This window comes from Vidua chalybeata, chromosome 10 (assembly GCF_026979565.1).
Source record: "Vidua chalybeata isolate OUT-0048 chromosome 10, bVidCha1 merged haplotype, whole genome shotgun sequence".
Classification (NCBI taxonomy): domain Eukaryota; kingdom Metazoa; phylum Chordata; class Aves; order Passeriformes; family Viduidae; genus Vidua; species Vidua chalybeata.
In genome coordinates, this window is record NC_071539.1 from 9,437,877 (window position 1) to 9,454,642 (window position 16,766).

General features: G+C 53.1%; 1 protein-coding gene across 1 annotated transcript; it reads left to right on the forward strand.

Annotated features, from left to right (window-relative positions):
* Positions 1-5,265: 5,265 nt before the first annotated feature.
* On the forward strand, positions 5,266-9,877 carry NPPC (natriuretic peptide C). Its single transcript, XM_053951197.1, has 3 exons — positions 5,266-5,531; positions 6,973-7,273; positions 8,660-9,877. Exons 1-2 carry the CDS (start codon positions 5,439-5,441, stop codon positions 7,258-7,260), a joined length of 381 nt encoding a protein of 126 aa, XP_053807172.1. The 5' UTR covers positions 5,266-5,438; the 3' UTR covers positions 7,261-7,273; positions 8,660-9,877.
* Positions 9,878-16,766: the final 6,889 nt, after the last annotated feature.

Here is a 16,766-nt window from a genome sequence, read left to right on the forward strand (position 1 = left end):
TTCCAAAGGGACTTCCCACCACCTGCAGTGGGTTCCCAGGAAGCCAGCTCAGAGGAGCTGGAGGGTGTTTGTGTCTGGCAGGGGGGCTGCACGGGCTGCAGGGGGGCTGCTGATGGCTTTTTCGAGGGTGACAGGGGTTTGCACAGCCAAACCAGGTGGAAGAGGCTCCTGCCAAGCCAGGACATGCTGCTGCCAGGGCCGTGGGGCTAGTGAGGATCTGCTTGCCAGGCCTGGGTGTGCACTAGCACAGGAGGGCACAGACAGCCATCCCCCGAGGCGCTGGCGGCATCCAGCTCCACCACTGTGATAGAGATTCCCTGGATACATGCTGGGGGTCCCCACAGGCCTGTTGGATCTCTTCTCAGGATCTGCACGTGGCATGGCTCCCTGCAGGGATGAATGTGATATTAATAACTCATCCTTTTGCCTTTCTGGGCCATCACCCCTTTGGGCAGTTCCTATTCCCAAAGGGATGCTCAGTGCCAAAATCAACAAGCCTGGGATGATGTTGGGACCCCAAAGCTGTGGGTGAAACACTGCCAGACCCCCATTTCATGGGGAAGGCATCTGAAAAAAGCAGAACAAAGATGACTGTGGCATTTAGCTTGGAAAATCCCAACAACCTGCCCCTACATCAGCTGCAGATCTGAGGCTGCCAGGAGCTGGAGGCTGCGCAATTCATATCCTCTGAGGACTGATGCAGAGGGAGGCTCATGGCGTGGAGTCACCCGTGTGTTAGAATTGCTTCATTTTATTGACATTCAACAAAACCCTGAGACACTGTGTTCCTGCTCCCACCAGAGCAGTGAGGCATCCCAGCTCCAGAGCACAGATATCCCATTGTAGCCTTGGAAAAAACACCCAGAATGTCAGGAGGAGACTGTAGCATCCTAGGAAGCCCAGGAGAAATGGCAGATCCCAAAAGGCAAAGCCCTGGGGAGAAAACACACTGTGCCTGTCAGGATATCAGCACTTCACTAGCAAAGACCTGGGAGTCTCTGCCTGGGGCTTGTCCTCTTCTCCTCAGCTTTGCCACTCTGGGAGGGTTTGGGAGGGGACAGAGAAGCCCTCTTGGTCTCTAACCCTTGCAGCACGTGCAGCCCCAATCTTGCCTGCCCCATCAGGGCAGCTCTGTGGGCTGTCTCCCCATCACCATCCCAGTTTGGGGAGAGGGGATATTGGCCATGCCTGTATCCTCAGCCAGAGCCCTCTTCCAGACCCAAAGGAGACAGGGGAAAGTGCAAAATCCTGTAGTGTTTCCTGTAATGCCTCATTCAACAGCAGCAGCATCCAAAACAAACACCAGGGATGTTCAAACAGGCCAAAATCTCCATCAGTGGTTCAGAGAGCACCCCCATGTATGGGGTGTATGGAGCTACCCCATCCCCCTGACAACCTGGTGGCTGCTGGGGCTGGAGGCTAGTAATGGCCAGGTCTGAGCTGCCAGGCAGTGCTCCTGCCTCAGGGGCTACAGAGTTATTTCCCAGAAAACCTTTCTTCAAAGCATCCTCAGAAGAAATATCATCACAGGGGTGGGACCAGATAGTCCCCTGCATGCACCAGAGGCTGCTCATCCATCCCAATAATCAAAATTGAAATCTCTCTTCAAACTGCTTCTTACTGAGTTGGCTATCATCAGACCCCTAGAGAGGTACTCTAAAACCTGTAAAAAGAAGAAAACCAACTGTAAAAAACACTTATTTCAGCACATCAAACCGTCTGTGACATTCTCTTGGTGAACACATCATATTCCTGAGCACTGGTAGTTGGTGGCTGGAGGTCAAGTAGCTCCCTTATCCTAATAGCTGCTCCATCTTTGTACCTCCTCCATCTCACCACCTGGGATGGTTCTTAACCAACAACAACTTGGGTTGGCCACTGGTTATGGGAAAACATCAGCCCCTCTGCATCACCATCACATGCACTCAGCCTTCTGATGTCTCTTTTTGCAAAGGGATGATTGGCTTTCACATGGCATCAGCTGAAAATCCTCGTCCTAGGGTTATCCATCTCTTGGTCAGGAAATGCTCTCCTGGCACGAGGTAGCAGAAGAGACATAAATCTGGCCAGTGATTTCCCAAATCAATAAGAAACACGTTCCCTAAGGATAAGTGAGTTGAAGAAAGAGGAGATTAATCACTGGCTGTTCTCTGCTACAGTAGCAGCTTACTTCAGACTTGAGTCCACATTTCTATCCTGTGAACCTTCTTGACATCATGCTCCAGAAGGTGCCTGGAACCTGGCTCCTAATTTCAGCCAGGAGAGCCAGGGCCCCACTGCTGCCCAGCAGGATGCAGCCTCAGTGCTGGCATTGCTCACCCCTTCCTTGTGATGCGGCCAGAACACTCCATGCTGCTGTCACACATATCCCCATGACCCATCTCCTCCCACTTCCCAGATCATGCTGGCACTGGTCACACTTTGATGAATCCCTCTCCATCCTCAGACAGGGGACATGTGTGCCCTCTCACACACACAACACACTCTCTGCTCCCTTCCCCACTCCCTGCACACCAAAAGTCCCCATACTCAGGGCTCACCCCACTTCGCTAAGATTCAGCAGCATCTCCACAGCAGCCCATTCCCCATAATCCAGGTTTGATGCTGGTATTTCTCAGGGACAGGCCAGCCCTGGTGCCCCTCTCTCCTCCTGGCTCTCTTTGGACCCCTGGGTGCAATGGGGAGGGGTGTCACCCCCTCCAGCCCACCTTACAGGTCTCCACCCCTCCTTGTGCAGCTGTGCAGGATCCTCTTTGCTCTCCTGTGCCTGGAGAAGACCCCTGTGAGCCCAGCCCTGTCTCTCCACTTCTCATTTTCCACGCATGCCCTGAGTCTGCCAGTTCTCATCCTGGGTGATCATCCCACAGGGCTGTGCACTAATGAAGGTCCATCCCTTTAAGGGTTAAAAGCTTTCAGGCCCCCACCCCACCAAGCAAAAGGGTTTCACACTCCTAACCCCTTCCTACACACTTCTGCTCCAGCTCTGAGCTTTTGCCACCCCAGCGGATCCGATCTGGTTTGAGTTAAGTCTTTGTGTGCTCTGACTTCGGCGGAGTAATTTGAATAACAAGACTAATTGGATTTATAAAGCACAGCCCCTCCTCTCCCCCCCAAACCCGAGGCTCTGCACAGTGTGACAAAGAAAACACACTAATGAAAACCACGCTAGAGAGCCGAGGGCAGGGACGAGCCTCCTGCGGGCAGGCACTGGCTGAGACCTGACCGCCTTGTGGTGTTTGTGGCGATAATCCTAATCCTGGCATCCTAATGGCTCTAATCCTCCGGGGCGAGGGGCTGCTGGAGCAGCTCCGGCACCGACCCCACGGACTGCAGCGTGCGAGGGGGGCTGGTGGCAAGCGAGGTGGCCCTTCCTGCCCACACTGTGACATCTCTCCCCAGCCATCTGCCTCGTCTCCTTCCCCGTCCCGGGTCAACCGGGAGAAGCCAGGGGACAAGCTGCCCACAGCACCAGGGCAGGAGCCAGTGCAACCAGAGCGGTGATGGCAGGATTCTGTGGGGGTTGCTGAGCTGCTGGTGGCCTCGGGCACCCCGACATCCCCAGAGAGATGTCATCTCTCATCCTGTGGAGACCCAGGGCTCAGCTGGTGCTCCCCTTTCCCCTGCAGAAGCCTTGCTGATGGGGGTAGTTGTGCAGAGCTCCCCATTCCTTGCACCCTGGCGAGGCTGGCTGCTACATTCCAGCTGCACTTCGTGTGGGACAAGGACTGAACCCCGAGAGGAGGGGCCTCTCTCTGCTCCTTGCCTGCACCCACGGCTCTCTGGCACTCGGGGTCGGCTCTAATCCCGACTCCATCACTTTGCTCTGCCTGCACGCAGACAAATGCCCAAGCACAGCTTCACACTCAAAAAAGTCCAAGTTGTCTCCACCTGGCAGGCACAATGGAAAAAACACCGAGACCTTCTCCTTCCAGCTCCCGTTCACATGGAGCTGAAAAGCCAATCTTGTTGGAAGTGTCCCGTGCCCAGTAGCCTGGGCTGTGGAGGAGGAAACATCTCCCTGCTCCTGAGCAGGGATACTACGGCCCCCCAAAGAGCCATGGTCCCCCAGCAGGGACAGCTTCCCAGAGATTTGTGGAGCAGCAGAGCCCAGAAAGACCAGGATACAGAGCAGGAGGAAAGGACCAGACTGAAACAGACTCCAGGGACAGGGGGAAGAGCAGAGAATGTTTCCCTGCTCTCAGGGAAGGGTTTTGGGGTGCAAATCCAACTTAATGCAATTCAGCCCTGGATGCTCCTGCAAAGAACGGGGTGTCTTTCCTCTGCCCTCATGCCAAGAAGAGCATTTCCTCTGGACAGAGGGCTGGGGATGGTGCTCAGCTCCATCAGCAAAAAGCCACCAGAACTCCAGAGCTGCCCAGTGCCAGCCCCAGCAGCAGTAGAGGCACAAATCCTGCCCTGCCAGCCAGGAAAGGGGAAGGCTGAGAGCAAGGGGCTCCTCAAAGGCCCTGTGATCTACTGGAGTTAATCCCAGGATCACACCTTTCTCCTGTAACCTCTAGCTCCGGGAGCAGGTCAGAGGGAGGCCAGGCTGCACAGCCCTTCGGTGGGTCAGCCAGTGAGGTCCTGTCCCCACAAGGGACCCTGTGACACTGACTCTGCCCTGCAGAGGACATCCCCAGGGTGCTTGAAAAGCCCTATCTCCAGGGCCAGAAACACCATCAAGATCCTCCCAGAAGCAGAGAGAGCAGGTCAGCCCCCTGAGCCAAGAGACCCACTTAGGTGCCCTCAAGAAGCACTGCTGTCCCCTCCATCCCTTTGTGTCCCTCACATCCCTGTCACAGAGGGCAGTGGCCCTGCTCCTGGCAAGCAGAGACCTGGGAGCCACAGTTTCTGATTTAATCCTGGATGTGGGGGAAAAGAAAAAAAAAAAGTGCTTTTTGTGCTTATTCCTGTCTTTTGGGATGAATCCCGCACCGGGACCACCCCCCGCGTGGCCCGTGTTCCTCCGCGGGAGGTCAGCAGGGCAGTGCGGGGAGCGGAGGGGCCGTGGGGCAGCCGGCAAGGAGAGGGCAGACAGCTTGCAGGGGGGCCGGGGGCGTTTAGGGGAGGGCGGGGGCATCGAGCCAAATGCCCCCCGCTTTCCCTTTCGGGTCTCCAGCTGCCGGAGCTGGTTGTCTTGTGTCATTTGTTACTGCCAGGGGAGAGGGGATACCACCACCCCCCCTTTAAATTCCTGCTATTGTGGAGTGCAGACCGGGTTGGACCTGGGTATTTAGATGACATCACCGAGCAGGTTGGGTTATAAAATGAATGAAGCAGAAAGCAGCCCAAGTTCACTAGCTCGGCACTTCGCAGGCGGCAGGAGGGACCTCGGGGCTCCGCTCTGAACTTTGACTCCCGTCGGTCCCGTCCTCTCCCCGGGGCTGCCCTCGGCTCCCCGCTGCCCCCCCGAGCCCCCTGCCGCTCGGCCCCGCAGGATGCAGATCTCACCCTTGCTGGCTGGTGGACTTTTACTCGCGCTGCTCTCCGTCAGGCTGGAGGCGAAGCCGGCGTCTCAGCTCCCACAGAAGGTACGGCTGGAGCTTTCTCCGGCTCTTCCTCCTCTCCCGATCCCGCTCAGAGTCCTAACGGCTCAGGGGGAAACGTGGGGTGCCTGTGGGGTGCTAGAGTCAGTGCAAAGAGGGGTTCTTCGCTCCGCATGGGCTGTTTGACTGCAAGGGGGACTCCCTGCTTCTCCAGGCTGTCCCGAACGTCCGGGGACATCCGCCCCAAACCAGAGGCTGGAGTGGGACGCGGTGTGCCCCGGAGCCCGCGGGATCGGAGCAGGGGAGGGTGGCAGTGGGCTCCCCGGAGTCACCCTGGAGACCCCTCTGTGCCGGGCACGGGGGAGGGGGAGCAGAGCCGGAGCGGGGCAGGCAGCAGGTGCACGGTGGGACGGGGTGCGAGAGCAGAGCCCTCCGGGCTGTCCTGACCGAACAGGCCGGGCAGGGGCGCAGAGGTGGGTGTCCCTTCCCCGCGTGTCCCATGGGGAAGGGGCGCCCCAAATGAGAGTGTCCCAGGGATCTGGTTGTCCCGAGATGCTGAGGAGGAGGGATGTGCCCGAGGCACCCAGTACCACTGGGTGGTACTGTCCTAAGGTCTGGGCACAGAGATGGGGACACGGTCTGACGAGTGCCCCAGGGCAGCAGTGGGATGGGAGTGGCGCTGTCCCTGTAAGACACTGGGGTGTAGGCTGAAGAAAAAGTGTTGATACAGGGGGATGTTGGGAAAATGATTGAGGATGAACATTTCCAGGGCTTGGCGGGCAGCAGCTCTGAGCAGGGAGAGAAATGGAAGGCCTGGGAGATGGGGGAACAGTGAGGAAGGAGGTGTGTCCCTCTAATTGTGGGTCAGAATTGGAGGATTGGGAGGACATAGAGAGCATTAACTGGGGGAGGGAGCAGCAGGGAGGAGGAACCCTGATCTCCCCACCACTGCTGGGGACAGTCTGCAAGGCAGTGGTGCACGGGGATCTGTGGGGCAGGACCCCTCCCCATAATCTGAAGAGGTCGTTAAACTGGTGAGGGATGCGGTGACCGAGGGGGTCTTGAAAGGAAGGGACCTGCCAGCTTTCAGGCCCCTTCAGATTATGGGTGGGGGGAGGACAGGATGGAATGGGACGACAGGATAGTGACAGCAGCACAGCTGAGGTGTGCAGCACCACCAGCCCTTTGGAGGGGCGGTGTGGATATGCACTGACCGGGACAGGAAGACACCGCTATGGTGTGGGTTAGGGGGATGCTCTGACCCCAGGGAAGGGAGCACAGATTTAGGGAGGGGAGAAGATGCTCTGGCCACTGCCAGAGCAGGGTGATGGACTGCACTGTCGGGCAGAGACCCAGTCGCGCGTTTGCATCGCAGGGGGGATACACCGACCCCTCTGCGCGTCCCTTACGGGGGATCCCCAACACTCAAGGGGATCGCTGGGGACGGCGGCGCTCTGACCCTCTCCTCCCCCCCGCCCCCCCACAGGCCTCCCGCGGGTCGGCGGCGGCGGCGGCGGCGGCAGCGGGTCCGCCCGAGGCGGCGGAGCGGGAGAAAGAGCGGGAGAAGGAGCGGAGCGGCGGCGGCGGCGGCGGCTCGGGCCCGCGGGAGGCGCGGGAGGCGCGGGCCGAGGCGCGGCCGCGGGCGGGCTGGGCGCGGCTGCTGCAGGACCCGCCGGGCCGTCGCCACAAGGGCCTCCACAAGAAGGGCCTGGGCAAGGGCTGCTTCGGGCTCAAGTTGGATCGCATCGGCGCCATGAGCGGCCTCGGATGCTGAGGGACCCCTGGCGGTGAGTGCGCGGCCGGGGCGGGATGGGGTCGGGCCGGGGCCGGGATGGGGCTGGGGGGCTGAGCTCCGGTACCGCGGGGGATGCGGAAGATGCGCTGCCCTGTGAACGCGAGATGCCAGCGCACGGGACTGCAGGTGTTCATCCTGCTGAGCCTCGCAACCTCTGGCTTTGCTGGCGGGCAGAGGAGGACCCCAAAGTTGGCCTTATTCCATTCCCGTCCAGAATCCACCGGCCCTCCCGCTGCCTTGCCCTGCAGAAGGGTCAGAGCCCCCAGCTGCTCCCGCAGCAGTTCAAACTGGATTCCCTCTAATTTGAGCTAGACCCGTAGGCTCCGGGGAGGATGCAGGAGGAGCTCCGGTGCAGTCACAGGTTCCTAGTTGCCCCCTCTGCTTGACACACTTAGGTGACCTATGGATAGGTGTTAGGAGGGTAGGGTACCCCTAGTGTGCCTGCAGTTGGAGAGTTAGTGAGGCTCCTGTCTCAGCCATGCTCCAGTGCTTTTAATTTAAGGAAAAACAATACATAAATTCCCTCCCAGGTGTCTTCTAGGTGTGGTGACGGGCACGAGTAGCACTTTCCTAACTACAGCTTTGTATCTGAGCAAGTTATGGGAAGCTGGGAGAAGTTCCTCCCACAGTGCTTCACAGCCACTGTGTAGCAACCAATGGGTGAAGGAGTGTCACTTCCCCGAAGTGATGGGTTTGGGACAAACATGGCAGTGCCTCCCCTGCCAGGTCTCCCTGCGGGTACTGGGGGCAGTGAGGCACGGTTCTGGCCTGGCCCTGCCAGCAGGACACACACAGATGAACTCACACATCGGGAAGCACTTACCACTGCAGCCCAGGCCACTTGCTCTTCTTCCCACGGCCCAGCCCTGCAGTAACATAACTGGGCACAGAGGGGACTGGATCGCTGCAGGGCGATGGGAATAGCACAACCCAAAGGTGCCTACAGGATGCCAGTGCTGATCTATGGCCTTTCCTGGAGGGGTGGGTGCTGTTTCTCTCCTCCCTCATTTAGAGACTCCTCAATATTGCCAAGTATTGCTAGCTCAGGGCTCCAAGAGGAACACACATACCCCATGTAGGCAGGTCACACCCATTCTCTCTCATTAAACCCATCAGAACAAGGAAAAAAACTCCAATAGACCCAAGGGCAGGAGGAGCAGCAGCTTCCCTCAGCCTCTCCCCTGAACACCGGCCAGAAAGCAAAGGGTGCACTTCCTTCCTTGCTTTAGCACAGGCAAAAAGCTCAGGGATGGCTTCTGTTGAGTCCAGCATCCCCCAGCCCCAGGCCACGGATACTTTGGCAGGGGTTTTGGCTGGGGATGGGTAAGGGGTGCTGCATAGCAAGTACTAATGGGCACTTTGTTCTTGTTCCTTGCAGGGCTTTGAGTCCACAGTCCACTTTTTCCTACCACGCACAGCCAGGCACATCCCCCAGGCAACACCTAGAGAAGCAGAGACCCCCTTGGAATGGACAAAAGATGTGGTTGTGTTTGTCTTTTTGGTACGAGGAATCATGGCACCAACTGTTTTGGTTTTGTTATTTTTTTAACAAGTGCTCTCTATCTTATATATATTATATATACAAACACTCACCGAGACAAGGGACAGTGCTTTTCCAAGAGACTGATGAAGCCAGCTGTATAACATTGCTGTTTGTAAATTCATGTCATGCATAAATGTATTTATGTTGTAAAGCTATTTATATATTGTTTATAAAGAGATATTTATAAAAAAATTATTTATGTAACTAAATGAAAAGTCAAGCATTGTAACATTTTTTGTCCTAAGTAGTTGAAAAACTTTAAAAAAAAATCATTCCGTGTGGCATTTTGTAACCTGTCTTTATTTATCAAATTCACATACAATTTAAATGTCAGATTGATTGATTTTAACAGAGCTAAAGAAGAAATTGTTCAGATGTTTTAGAAAAGTCAGGAGTGAGAGAAAGGCCAGCTGATATTTTAAGCTTTGATCCCACATGCAAAAGTAAACTTGTACCCAATCCTGTGATGCTCTGATGGACTGAATCCTGTCTGGCACTGCAAGACTCTGCAGACCCCAGCTGAGCTCCCTGCAAGAGCACACAGCCTTGGGCAGCACATCTATGCCCAGATCCCAAATGGCACCCATGGAAATGAGCCCACCATGGTTAACAGCCGAGCCCTGGATCGACAGCAGCATGACAAGGGCAGCATCTGTCCCAGACGTGCTTTAACTGCTTCTAGCCCAAGCTTCAGCCCAAAACTGCAGGTCTATCGCTGGTGCCGGATGGAGACGCCGTCCCTGCTGCAGCAACAAAGAGCCTGCGCTGGATCTGGCCCCCGGCTGCGCTGCTGGGAGCAGAGCTTTGTGCCAGAGGCACTGCTATTCCAGGATCCAGTAGCCCACTAAGTGTCTTGTTGGTATTCCCATTCACCAGCCCTTTGCCACTAAGCTGTAAAGTCCCTTCCTCCAGTAGAGATTTATTTAACTGTGCCAGGGACAATAAGTAGACAGACCAAAATATCCCGAGAGCTGCCTGGTAAGGATTCATGGACACAGCTGTTGCTACAGCTTCTTGCTATGTAAAGTGCATGAAATAAATCGTTAAAATGACTTGGAGCTCTAAAGGAAACAGCAAGTGAGGGGGCGGGGAGTGCAGTAAACACGCAAACTCCTGCTTGAAGGCTCTTTGGTTTCATTCTTCAAAGAGGCCTTGGAAAAAAAGAGAGTGGCAGGCGCCCAGCCCAGCCGTGACAGGAGTCACAAATTATGCCCTGGCCATTGTAGTGGGCTGGGAAACAACGAGCATTATGTTCTGCTGGGCTCCGGTGCCTAGGACAGGGCAAAGAGAAAGTCACCAGGACCCAGAGGCAAAGCGATCCTTTTCCTTAGCAACCACCAGGAAACCATAGAAACCTCAAGCCAGACTCACCCCAGCTCTGACAGAACACTGGGTGCACAGAACAAGAGGATTCATCCAGACACCTGACAGCTCAATCATCAGGTTAGGAGTGCGTAGGGGATGTTTCTGACCTCTCACGAGCAGTGCCCACAGGATCCAGCTGGACGGGGAGCAGCAGCTGATGGACCACATAAGATGTTGCCTATGGGGAACAAAATCAAGATCCTGGCAGGGAGGGAGGCAGGATGGGCAAGTGGCAACCCACTGTCAGGGCTCTGTAAGGCAAATACACCTGTGAAGGTCGCCCTTCCAGCTCCACACATCTTTAGAGGGAAGGAGGGGCTGTATCAGGAGCTCCTAAACAGATGCCTGTTAGAGGGGATTGTCCGCTGTCAACCTAAAGGACAACAAGGAATCACTTACTGTGCAGACCTTGCAAAGCCAGGTCTGAACAGAGAGGTAAGAAGGTGGTGCTGCAGGTCCTGTTTAGGGTCCTGGTCCTTGAGCATGAAGCCAGAGTAGTGACCGTGACAGAGTGACAGACTGGGACCAAGGTGGGGACAATCCACCTACCAGTTTTGGCTTTTTGCTTCATGCCAGAGCTGAAATAAAACCACCTGCCTGGTGACAAAGGGGTTGTCCTCAACACAGCAGCAGGAACTCAGCCTCAGGAATTCAATCCACATAATTTTACCAGCTAAGTGAGGCAGAACCTGAGATAAGGTTGGGAGATTGAAGATCACAGCCTGGGGTCATGTACAGTCTGTATTCCTGTTTCTCTTTGGCAGCATTGTCCAAGAATAAAAGCACAGCCCACAGCATGGGTCCCTTCTATCCACTGGGCTTCCTGGGAAAAAGCAAGCCCAAGGAAAAGGGCAAAGCTGTATGAAAAAAGGCCATTAGCTTGGCAGAGAAGAGCAATCAGAGCTAGAGCTCCTGGTGCAGAGGGAGAGGATAACAGCTTGGTTCCTCACTTTCCTGCTTCTGTTCTGACCAGGGAGCCATCTGTCCCTTAGGACGTGGATTCCCACCAGCAGGATGGGAATATCATGCCCATGTGTGGTGGAGCTGATGTGCAAGAGAGAAGGCAGCACTCAGGGGTGAAAGAACACTTGGGAAAGCTCAGATCCACTCAACCTCAGTCCCTCCATGGCACAGCCAGACCAGTGGGTCTGACAGGCAGAGAGTGGCACTGCCAGCAGAGGTCAGTTCTCAGAGCACTGATGAGCACTTTCCTGCTTCACTGGACAAACAAGAATGGGAATCAGAAGTGGCTCATTAGAACACAGCAATCACCCAAAATAGCCACAACTGAGTCTCCCTGACAGGGGCTCAGTAGAAAACAAGAGCAGCAAGAAAGAGGGGCCACAAGAATGTAATTAAGAGGCAAGGAGGCATCTTGTGCAACAAAAACAAATTCATCTCGCATCACTGCCTCTCCTGATGTCCAGCTAGGTCAGATTCTCACAACATCCCATGAAAGGATCCATGGCCAGCCCTGGAAAACTCCCCTGCTACATCCCAGCCCAGACAGCTTAAGTGAACAGTTGTTCTGGATGCAAGGTGCAGCCTCAGGAGGTAGCATCTGATATCTCAACCACAGTCTCAGACAATAGCCTTTAGCAGAGGTGTGTACACACACCTGGAAGTGAGGGAAGAAGGAGTCCCAGGGTCCCCTGTCAAATTAGGTCAAATTAGCACTCATGGGATGTACACATTTCCTGCACTACCAGCTGGATGAGCAGTAGCCAATTCAGCTTCCAAGTGGGAACACTTGTGACATGACGTAGGAACAGCCTTGATTTCTCCTCTCCAGGAGCAACTCCTAGCAGGAGTTGAGCCATAGGCCCCCAGCCTGAAAAAGCACACAGCTCTCTAGTGGAAAAGGACAAAGAGCTTCCTCCAGTGTTGTAGTACAAGTGCCTGGCAAAGCCCAAACAGGCTGGAGCAGACCTTGGAGCACTCACAACAGGGACACTGTTGCCTTCTAATGTGTGGGAAACCTGTTCTGTTCTCCCAGCCCATATTCCATGTTTTTCCTTGGTACCATTCATGCAATTCTTCCCAGGTACTTATTGCTGAAGGGTTACAAAGCCCCGTTCTGGTGACAGCAAATCCCAAAGCAATGAAAAAAAAGAGAAGCCCAGAGTCCCAGAGCAGAAGAGCAAAGGAATTTTCCATTTGGAAAGGGACTTGAGGCATGGAGTGGGGACTGCCAGGGGCAGCAACAAACATGCCCCTGCCACTTGCTCCAGGACTTCTCCAAGCATGGGCTGCTTCCCTCAGAATGCAGAAAAACAAAGGGAAGGGATCACAGGGCAACTTCCAGAGGGAGCCTGCACCTGACACAAGCATGATTTAAAAACAAGAAGGGAATTGAATTCAGGCCCCTTCCTGTCAGTCAGCAACTAACCTTGTCAGGAGGGATGGCAGCACTAACCAAATCAGGCAATTCATTAGGTTGGGGCACGCAGCAAAAGCCCACGCTCTCTGGAGCAGAACTACAGTGAAAATCCAGGGTAATGAGTTGCAAACTGCCTTTGTAAATGACACTTCTGCAGCGACTCCGGCAGGATGGGAAAAGAGCTAATAGGAAAATCATTAGGTAGCATCCCTTTGATATTGCTGAAAACTGCACAGGCTATTTTTCCTGCCCCCTCCATAATTAACCTGGTATATTACCCATAATACTCCAGGCTGATAGTCCCACAATGGACCATCTTATCTGCATCAGGGGAAAAGAAGGGTATGCTACATAAAAGGAAGAAGACTTCTGGAAAAGCTTAAAAGGTGCAAGATTTCCCCCCTACCGCACACGCACATCTTCTTCAACTCCATCAGCAACCAACCTCTGCCCAGCCAGGAGACCAAAACTCTGTTACAGTCAGCAGGCAGGAGCAAAGCTGTCCTGGGAAATGCAGCTGATCTGCCCAAGGTTGCTCTCTGCAGCTGCAGCAGAGCTGGAAGAGGACGCAGCTCTGTGCTTTGCCCCTTATTTACAAACTGTCCTTGTCCTTGATTTCCTTTACACTAAACCAGGTTGCAGCCTGCGCCTCCTGAGATGCAGAACAGCTCTGAGGAGCAATGCCTACCCACCTGGCTTGTCTGCCAGCAAGGAGAGGTGTCATCTCAAGAGTCGTGATGTAAAAGGTACAGCATCACAGCTGACAGGTGATCCTGAAGGAACTGGTGCTAACAGCTGCGAAGGTGACAATGAAACACCAAGACGTTACTTACTACATCAGCACAGAGCAGCCTTAGGACTGTGCTGATCATGAGACAGTGAGTGAAACATGAGGGCTGGTGAGATAAACAGCATCTTTGGGAAGAATCTGAAGGGCAAGAGAACACTACTTCCAAACCTCGTGCCCATAAAAATACAGCCTATGATCAGACAAGCTCCAAACACCCACAAAGAGGCTGATCCCTGATGGAGCAAGGCTTTGCTAACCCACCACAATCAGCTCTTCTGGAAACACAGAGCTATCATGTGTGACTAGGGCATTTCAAAAACACCCAAATGAGACAGATTCCAAAGGATCTTTGAAGATCTGGAGAGGTGGAAGTGTGTGCCATCTTCTACTAGAATTAGAGCAAGCAAGGACTACTGGCACAAATTCTTTTGTGCTCTGTGGGGAAATACGTATTTCAGGACTGTTAAATGACCTTATGGCATCCCATTACTGCCTGGAATTTCCAGTGTGTATGTATGCATGTTCACTAGAGCAGGGACATCTTTTCTTATCAACAAGAAAATACTCTGGTCACAGCTACCACACTCAGGCAATTTGCAGTGGGGCATGTCAAGAGATGTACACACTGCACAAAGAAGCATCCGTGCCTGTGGATTCATAGACAGGGAGCAAAGTGCTGCTCTGCCCATTCCTTTGCCTGGCTGACCAATTGGAGAGGGGAGTAGCACCACAGGAATGCTGAGAGGCAGGGTCAGCCCAGGCTAGGGGGTAAACACACACTCTCTTTACCATCACTTACCTCTGGGAGCTCTGTGGGAAGGCCAAACTTGAGGAACTATCAGCAAAATGTCAACAGTCCCTGAGAGACACGGACCTTTGTCATGGAGCAGAATGAAACATATGACATATTCATAAAAACTCTGCTGAGAAATTCAGTCAGACTGTCAGGTTAAAATTCCATACTAAGAATACAAGGTTGGGGTTACAAGTAGGAACTGAGATCTCTCTAAACTTTAATTTATCTTTCTTGATGTCCCGGGTTACTTTCTCTCAGATTACACAAAAATATGCTATGCAGACTTGGGTTTTGGTTCCCTTGCATTAGGTCAGGTGTTATAGAGGACTTAGTGGGGTGGAAAAAAACAACAGGAAACTTTGTGACCAGGTGCCCGAGATAGGGTTATCTGGGTCTATTGTATTTGTGAGGCAGGCTCTTAGATTTCTTCATTTCCCTATGATTTAGAATAATAAAGAACAAGGTTGTTTTTCTGCATTGCAGTCTGCAACAGACCAAAAATAAGAATCCCCAGCACCAACAGCCCCACAAATGCACAAGTTTGGGCTGTTTTATGGTGCAGGGGTGGGCTTTGTGTGATTTCTGAACTCATGTAACCCTGCACAGAACTGAAAGTTTAGGAAAAGTCTGGCTTGCCCATGTGATTTATGTTCTAATACAGCTATCAAAGATAAGGGCACCATTTCTTCTGTCTTCCCTGCAATGAGTAAGCACAAGCCTGCTTGGCACACGTGGACCAATGCATTTTGCGTTGGATAAGAACACTAAAACCAAAAACACCCTCTGGGTGTCTGCATCCTTTTACATACTTTCAGGACCTGAAAGATGTTCAGCAAAATTCACTTTGCAGGGCTGGTGGGAAAATGGCCACTTCTTTCCACCACTGTCTTCTGTAAGGAACAAAAGCTTCACTCTCTCCAGCTTCACTCTGGAGAACAGCTCTGTAGGTTCTACTGCTGTATACAATCCACAGAGAGATACCTGCAAGCATCCATGGAATTTCCTAGGGCTGCACAAGATTGATTGCAGGACAGGTCTCAAATCTGAAGACAGAAGAGTCTATCAGCATCACTCATTTTCCCTCCTGCTCTCAACACAAAAGTTAACATTCAACTTAGCTAGGAAGGTGAGGAGGGAAGTAAAAGAAGAAAAAATTTTAATCCAAAACTTTTTTTTCTTCTGTTAAAGACTGACATCAGCACTGCTTTATTGTGTTTCAAAATTGCCTGATGTTAGCTGGTATCAAGCGAGTCTCGGCAGGAATGCCAGGGACATTTGTTAGCATGAGGCACAGCTTTAGGGCTAGGGCAGCCTACCAGCACTGCAATCAGCTGAGATCCTCTCTTCCATTTTCCAGCTCAGTGCTCAATTCCATATTAAACAAGCACTACTACAAGTGGAGCTGCAGAACACAAAGCTAGACAATAAAGCCCTGAAGAGCAGAGGGAAGGCAGTTTCCATCCACTTTCTCTCCCTCTGGGTGGAAAAGGCAAACAGAAGTTCAATAGCTCAGTCTGTCCTGCTGCAATCTGGGAGTGAGCTGCAGCTGGAGCATCCCATCGCTGCCATAAACCAAAGCAGGGCAGGATGCTCACCCTGCACCACGGAGCAGCGTCCAGCAGTGCTCAGGCAAGCTGTGTTAGCTGCCTCCAGCAGGCACAGGCAACCCATGGGAGATTGCATCAAATCTGCCTCTGCTTCCACCTCCCTCTCGTCCCCATAGCAGTTCAGCTCCCTGGGCACTCCCCACTTGAAACTGCCCACAATTCAGCCCCTAATTCACACAACTCTGCTCTGAGTTGCTGCCCTTCCTGTAGTCAACAGGATGTCAACAGTCTTTATCTGTTGTCCTTCTCAAACAGCACAGCACCTCCTGCATCCTTGCCCGTTAACAACTCTGCCTTCTGCTTCATTTCTGGAATAGCTTCTAACTTTTTCCTTCAAGCCATATTCATTAACCAGCTGCTGCAGAGCTGTTTGCTTCCCCCAGGTACTCTGTGCATGTCATTTGTTAATGACTCATCTCAGCCTGGGCTCATTGCAGACATCCCCCTCCTTTTGCAGCACCAAGCCCTTCACTGGCTCACCAGAAAAGCCAAACATGCAAACAACTCCATCCCCACCAATATTCCAGTCCCTTCTCTGTCATCTGTCACCATCAGACATGGGACAGCTCTTTATTCAAAGTGCTATTTCCTCTCTTGCTGCTTTGCTGATCAAAGGCAATGCGAACCAAAGCGTAAATAAGATCCTCACCCCCAGCCAGGCTTTGAGAACAGCAAAAACATAAGAACAAACTCAAGAACTTCCAACCTCTAAAGAACCTTCAGCAAACTAATGTGACTCCTGTAACTGGCAGGGGAAAAACACCAAGTACACCAAACTCACATCTACTTCCCCAGCAGACCGTGGCTTGATGAGGAGCTAAAATGATTCCCAAAGGCATTTGTATTCCTCCTGCCACTTTGCAGGACTGATATTAAAAATGGAAAGGAAAGAGGACCATAGAGCCTCCCTAGTCAAATCCAGTGAGGAAGTGGATGACCAGCACATTGCAGCTATCCACACAGCAAGTTAGAAACAGACACAGTCCATCTCCATCACACAGACT

Excerpts from the sequence above, each read along its gene's own strand:
- NPPC (XM_053951197.1), top strand. The coding sequence starts at position 5,439 with ATGCAGATCTCACCCTTGCTGGCTGGTGGACTTTTACTCGCGCTGCTC. Across the intron at positions 5,532-6,972 it reads CGTCTCAGCTCCCACAGAAG|GCCTCCCGCGGGTCGGCGGC; the intron begins GTACGGCTGGAG and ends GCCCCCCCACAG.